This window comes from Pongo abelii, chromosome X (genome assembly GCF_028885655.2).
Source record: "Pongo abelii isolate AG06213 chromosome X, NHGRI_mPonAbe1-v2.0_pri, whole genome shotgun sequence".
Taxonomy (NCBI): domain Eukaryota; kingdom Metazoa; phylum Chordata; class Mammalia; order Primates; family Hominidae; genus Pongo; species Pongo abelii.
Window position 1 is genome coordinate 122,288,391 of NC_072008.2, and position 6,769 is coordinate 122,295,159.

The following is a 6,769-nucleotide window of genomic DNA, read 5'->3' on the forward strand; positions in this document are numbered from 1 at the left end:
ACGAGTTGGTGGGTGCAGCGCACCAGCATGGCACATGTATACATATGTAACTTACCTGCACATTGCGCACATGTACCATAAAACCTAAAGTATAATAATAATAATAATAATGATAATAAAAAAAATAAAATAAAATAAAATAAAATAAAATAAAATAATAATTCATTTAGTATAAACACACAATCAAATGAATCTACTCAAAGTGTCTTTAATGATTTCCATCACTGGCATTACATCCTGTACGCTTTTAGGTGGATTTCCGGTGAGGTGATGCACCTCTGAAACCCTTGCTAAGTAGAGTATGTTCCAGTTCAACCAGCTTGTTTTCCACCCTACTGAGGTTTCCCAATATTCGCTTCTGCATGGCTATTGAGTGTGGGAAATTATTTAAAATATCCCGAGAGAGGTCGTAGACTGCAAGATTGTTGTCTGTATTGCTGTTAATTAACCCGGTAGAAGAGGGTCTCACTAGTGCAAGAGCAGTTGAATTTGATGACATTTCGCCAGTGTTTCTCTGTAAAGGAAGGGAATTATACATATGTAGTTTATTGAATTAAGCAATTTCCAAACTACCGAAAAACAACTTGTTTAATCTTGGTCACCAAAATAAACTGATTTCCCCTAATATGTCGAGATTAAAAATGTATTGAATTACTACATTAATTCAAAAACATATTCTTCCAAAACCAGACTGAGAAAAAAAATATATGAAAGTAGCCGTTAGTGACAAAGTTCCATATCCTTTCCTTACATTTCCTGTAAGGAAAGCAGCCCAGTAGGTAAACATATGAACCCTGTCTTTGACTCTTATCTAAAAGCACCTCACTTGTGACTTTAACACCAGAAAATCCACATTCACACTCGAATTATTTGTGAACGCCCAGAAAGCACCATAAAATAAAGATGGTGAGATTAGCAAACAGACACGTGGGAGAGGAGAAGGAAGAGAAGAAAGAGAGAAGGTAAGATTCTTAAAGTGGAGAGATGGTGGTGGGGAATGGGCACTGACAACTGCACTTTGCTCTCCAATAAGTGAAAAGCTGACCATATTACTTAGGGACTTGCGGCTTTTTGGAAGAGACCACAACTGTCGAATCACTGGTCAGAATACAGGAATTGCGGGAGTGAGGGGGTAAAAGTCCGGGGCTCCTTTGAGCGAAAAGGAGAGATGAAGTGATCTCCCTTTACCTCTCATTTTACTGTATTTTACTCTCTTACATACACACTCCCAAGTCCATCTACTCATCTAGCTTCATGTAATTCAAATCTCCCTTACATTCACCATTACCTGAAAGCGGCGGTATTTCCAGAAGACAATCATCAAGGCACACAGAATGCCGCTCGCTAGGATTAAATAGAAGTTCATGGCTCCTCTTCGGCCTCTTCTCCCTTCTCGGGACGGACCCCCTCAGCTGGTAGCTGGGAAGCAGTGGGCCTCTAGCCGCCCGGATTTGGGAAACTTCGGGCCAGGATGCTATGTGTCTTGCACTGCCTGGTGTAACTGGGATCCTCTGCGTTGTCCCGCTTTATATACTGCTGAGGGCGCGAGACCTCACAGTTGGGCACGCATGCGGCGGTGCTGCGCCACAATAAGATGATGTAAAAACCGGCCCTGCCGGAAACCAGGCGGCACTTAGTACTGCCCACCTGGTTAGTGTCAGGTCCTTAGAGAGGAGAGTGAAAGACAGTGAGGAAGTTTGGGATTTCTGGGAAGCCGAAAGGTAGTAGAAGGACAGGCTGTAAATGGATTGGTTAAATAGAATATTTAAAGTGCTCCTACCTTTTAAAAAATATGTCTTTGGTACAACCACTGCTTTATTCACTTCAAAAACAAGACAAAAATGCAATGTAAAAAGTAATTACCCCCAAATTATCTTTGCCAGAAACTACCTCCTCCACAGTCACCTTGCAATTTTAGCATTTACTCCAACCCTAGTTACATTGGAATAATTATGTACATTTGTATCATTTTACAGTTTAAGAAATAATTTTGGGGACATTTTCACATATAAACCTCACAATAAATTTGTACTAAGGGTACTTTTTTTTTAATTTCAAGTTTATACCATGACATTTATTTTTATTTTATTTTTTATCAACTTTTAAGTTCTGGGATACATGTGCAGGATGTGCAGGTCTGTTACATATGTAAATGTGTGCCATGGTGGCCTGCTGCTCAGATCAACCTATCACCCAGGTATTAATTAAGCCCAGCACCTATTAGCCCAACACCCATTAGTTGTTCTTCCTAGGTTAAAATGTTCAGGAAATGTTCCAGTTAAAAATGTTCAGGAAATTCAGTTAAATGTAGACTATGACACTGACCTAAAGACCCGGAACTAAAAATAATACCCACGGTAATCTTAAGGTGAGTGTCCAAATGCAACCCAGTAACTCTGCTAGGTAAACAACTCTCATCTTCATAGAGATGGGAAGGGGAGAAATTACATTTTTAATTTTTTTCATATCATACCATTTCCTAGTTATGAGTACAAAGCTTAAAGTTTTGTTGATTCAATGAATATTTATTAAACACTTATATACTAGACACTGTTCTGTATTTTAAGAATCTGATTATAAGCAAAAATAAAGTCTTTCTCCACCTGGAATGTGCACTCTAGTTTAAGAGACAGACATTAATCAAATACAGAAATGTATGTGGAAGTGCTGAGATAAATGGTACCAAAAAGTACCTGGTGGTGTGGGAGCTCATAATAGAATATAGGATCTAAAGAGGAGTGAAGTTCCTGGCTTTATGGCTTACTCAATTGGATGAATAGGAGATAAAAAAGTATGGAGTTGCTGGTCATGAATTTAGTCTTGGACAAACGCAGTTTGAGGTGGCTTTGAGACATGAAATAAATGCTCCCAGGGAGATAAGAGAAGACATAAATTTGTGAGTCATCTACATATAAATCATAATTGAAATTTTAGATATAAAATAAATTTCTTCATGTCAGTCTAGGAAGTACAAATGAAGACAAATTTGAATAGAGCATTGAAAGATTTTAATATTCAATAACTGGGCAATAACACTTCTATTAGTATGTGATTGTGGGCTTCCTGACATCTAAATTTTCTGTTTCATTGAATAACATTGAGTGAAGCCCATTAACATTATCTCTAACAATAGGATATTGAATTTTGATCCTACTGGTATTTAAGTGAAAACTTCAGAAATATTTGAAAATATTCTCATCAAACACATTAAAGTACTGTTGCTAACCATTGATTTTTTTTCATTTTATTTTTTATTATAAAACATATATGACATAGAATTTAACATTTTAATCAATTTTAAGTGTATAGTTTTGTGGCAATAAGTACAATCACATGGTTGTATAAACATTAGCCATCCATCGCCAGAACTTTTTCATCTTCCCCAACTGAAACTCTATATTTATTAAACATTAACTTCCCATTTTCCCCTTTCCCTAGTCCTTGACAACCCCCCTTCTATTTTCTGTCTCTATTAATTTGACTACATTAGATACCTCACGGCAGTGGAATTACGCAATATTTGTCCTGTCCTGAAGGGCTTATTTCAATGAGCGTAATATACTCAAGTTTCATCCATGTTGTAGCATGTGTCATAATTTCCTTTTTTTCAGGAAGGGAAGGCTGAATAATATTCCACTGTATGTGTATACCATGTTTGGCTTTTCCATTCTTCTGTTGATAAACTTTTGTGCTGTTATCATGTTTTAGTATTGTGCATAATGCTGCTTTGAACATGGATGTACAAATATATCTTCAAGACCCTGCTTTTAATTCCTTTGGGTACCTACCCAGAAATGGAATTTCTGGATAATACGGTAATTCTATTTTTAATTTTTCAGGAACTTCATGATGTTTTCCACAGCTGCTACACCATTTTATATTCCATGAACAGTGCACAAGGTTTCCAATTGCTCCATATCCTCCTCAACAATTGTTATTTTCTGTTTTCTTGCTTTTGTTTATATAGTAGCCATCCTAATGGTTATGAAGGGTATTTCACTATGACTTCCATTTGCATTTATGATTAGTGATATTGAATGTCTTATGTGCTTATATCTTCTTTGGAGAAACCTCTATTCAAGTCCTTTCCTGGTTTTTAATTTGTCTGTTTTCTGTTGTTACTGAGTTGTAAAAGTTCTTTATATATTCTGGATACCAATCTCTTATCAGATATTTGCAGTGCAAATATTTTATTTCTTCCTGTGAGTTGCTTTTTCACTGTTTTAATAATGTCCTTTAAGGCACAAAGCTTTTAATTTTGATGAACTCCACTTTACCTACTTTTCTTTTGTTGCCTGTAATTTTGGTGTCATATCTTGAAAATCACTGCCAAATCTAACATCATGAAGCTTTTTTCAAATGTTCCTTCTAAGAGTCTTATTGTCTTACCCCTTAAGTTTAGGTATTTGATTCCCTTGAGTTAATTTTTGCATATTGTCTAAAGGGTCCAACTTTATTCTTTAGCATATGGAGATCCAGTTTTCCCAGCACCATTTAAGGAAAAGACTAATTATTCCTCATTGAATAGTCTGGGTACCCTTGTTGACAATAAATTGACCATACATTCAAGGGTTTATTTCTGTGCTCTCTGTTCCGTTGGCTCATGTGTGTCTTTATGTTAGTAGCACATTTTTTTGATTACCATAGCTTTGTGGTAAGTTTTGAAATCAACAAATGTGTGTCCTCTAACTTTGTTCTTATTTCTCAAGATAGTTTTGGCCATTTAATGTCTCTTGTGTTTCCAAGTAAATTTTAGCATGGATTTTGATATTTCTGCAAAAAACATCTTTGGGATTTTCATAAGTCTTGCTTTGACTCTGTAGATCACTTTGAGTAGTATTGACATTTTAAGATTATTAACACTTTCACCCCAATATTACGGTATATATTTTCATTTATTTGTGTCTTCTTTAAATTCTTTCAGCAGCATTTTGTAGTTCTAGTGTACAAGTAATTTGCCTCCTTTGTTAAGTGCATTTCTGTGTTTTAATGTTTTTGAGACTATTGAAAATGGACTTGTTTTCTGAATTTTCAGATTTTATTGTTAGTGGACAAAAGTGCAAGTGATTTTTGAGTGTGGATTTTACATCTTGCAACTTTGCTGCATCCTTTTATTAGTTCTAATTTTGAGTGTGTGTGTCAAGGTGTGTGTGTATGTATCGGTGTGTGTGCGTGTGCAATGTTTAGGGCTTACTAAATATAAGATCATGTTATTTGCGAACAGAGATCATTTTACTTCTTCCTTTTCCATTTGGAGATCTTTTGTTTCGTTTTTCTTTTTTAATTGCTCTGGCAAGGACTTTTAGTACCATGTTAAGCACAACTGGCAAGAGAGGGCATCCTTGCCCTTTTCCATGTCTTACAAGAAAAGCTTTAGCCTTTTATCACTGAGGATGTTTGATTCCTAGTTTGTTGAGGGTTTTCGTCTTGAAGGCTGTTAAATTCTGTCAAATATTTTTCTGCATCAATTCACATGATTGTGTGCTTATTTCCTTTTAATTCTGTTAATGTGATGCATTACACTGACTGATTTTTATATATTGAACTATGTTTGCTTTCCAGGAATAAATTCTACTTGGTTATGGTGTATAATTTTTTAAATATTCTGTTGACTTCAGTTGGCTACCAGTTAAAAATATACAATTTTAGAGAAGCTTCAGATCCACACAAAAATTGAGCAGGAAGTACAGATATTTATCGTATGCCTCCAGCCCTCACACATGCATGGTCTCCCGGACTTTCAACATTCCGTGATCAGAGTGGTAAATTTGTCACAACTGATGAATCTAAATTAGTACCTATTTATCATACAGAGTCCAGAGTTTATATTAGGATTCACTTGAGCATTGTACATTCTATGGGTTTGGCAAATTTATAATGACATGTATCCACCATTATTGTATTGTACAAAGTAGTTTCACTGACCTAAAAATCCTATGTGCTCTACCTATTTACACCTCCCTCACCTCAACCCTTGTAAACCACTGATCATATTACTGTATCCATAGTTTTGCCTTTTCCAGAATGTCATATAGTTGGAATCATACAATTTGTAGCCTTTCCTGATCGGGTTCTTTTTCTTAGTAATATGCACTTAGGTTTCCTCCATGTGTTTACATGGATTCATAGTTCATTTCTTTTTAGTCCTCTCTGGATGTTCAAGAGTTTATCTATTAACCTACTCAAAGACATCTTGGTTGCTTCCAAGTATTTGCAGTTATGAAAAAAGCTGCTATAACCGTCCATGTGCAGGGTTGTGTGTGGACATAAGTTTTTAACTTTTTTGAGTAAATATCAAGGAATATGACAGATAGATTATATGGTAAAGGTTTACTTAGTTTTGTAAAAAACAACCAACTGTCTTCCAAAGTGACTATAACATTTTGCTTTCCACCAGCACTAAATGAGAGTTCCTGTTGCGCCACATTCTTGACAACATTTGGCGTCAGTGTTCTGGATTTTGGCAATCCTAATAGATGCATATTAATATCTCATTCTTGCTTTAATTTGGATTGTTCAGATGGTATCTGATGCTTGGCATATTTTTGTATGCTTATTTGCCATCTGTATATTTCCTTGGTGAGGTGTCAGTTAAGATTTTTGTCTCGTTTTAAAATCAGATTTTTTGTTTTCTTATTATTGAGATTTAACAGTTTTTTGTATATTTTGGATAGCAGTCCATTATCAGATATTGTTTGAAAATCTTTTCTCCTAGTCTTTGGCTTATCTTTTTATTACCTTGACTGTGTCTTTCACAGAGGAGGAAATT

At 35.5% G+C, this 6,769-nt stretch overlaps 1 protein-coding gene across 1 annotated transcript; it reads right to left on the minus strand.

The window, feature by feature from the left end:
- Positions 1 to 192: 192 nt before the first annotated feature.
- On the minus strand, positions 193 to 1,549 carry LOC100455522 (kita-kyushu lung cancer antigen 1). Its single transcript, XM_002832028.4, has 2 exons — positions 1,289 to 1,549; positions 193 to 514 (listed from the first exon to the last, which is right to left on the minus strand). Exons 1-2 carry the CDS (start codon positions 1,364 to 1,366, stop codon positions 248 to 250), a joined length of 345 nt encoding a protein of 114 aa, XP_002832074.3. The 5' UTR covers positions 1,367 to 1,549; the 3' UTR covers positions 193 to 247.
- Positions 1,550 to 6,769: the final 5,220 nt, after the last annotated feature.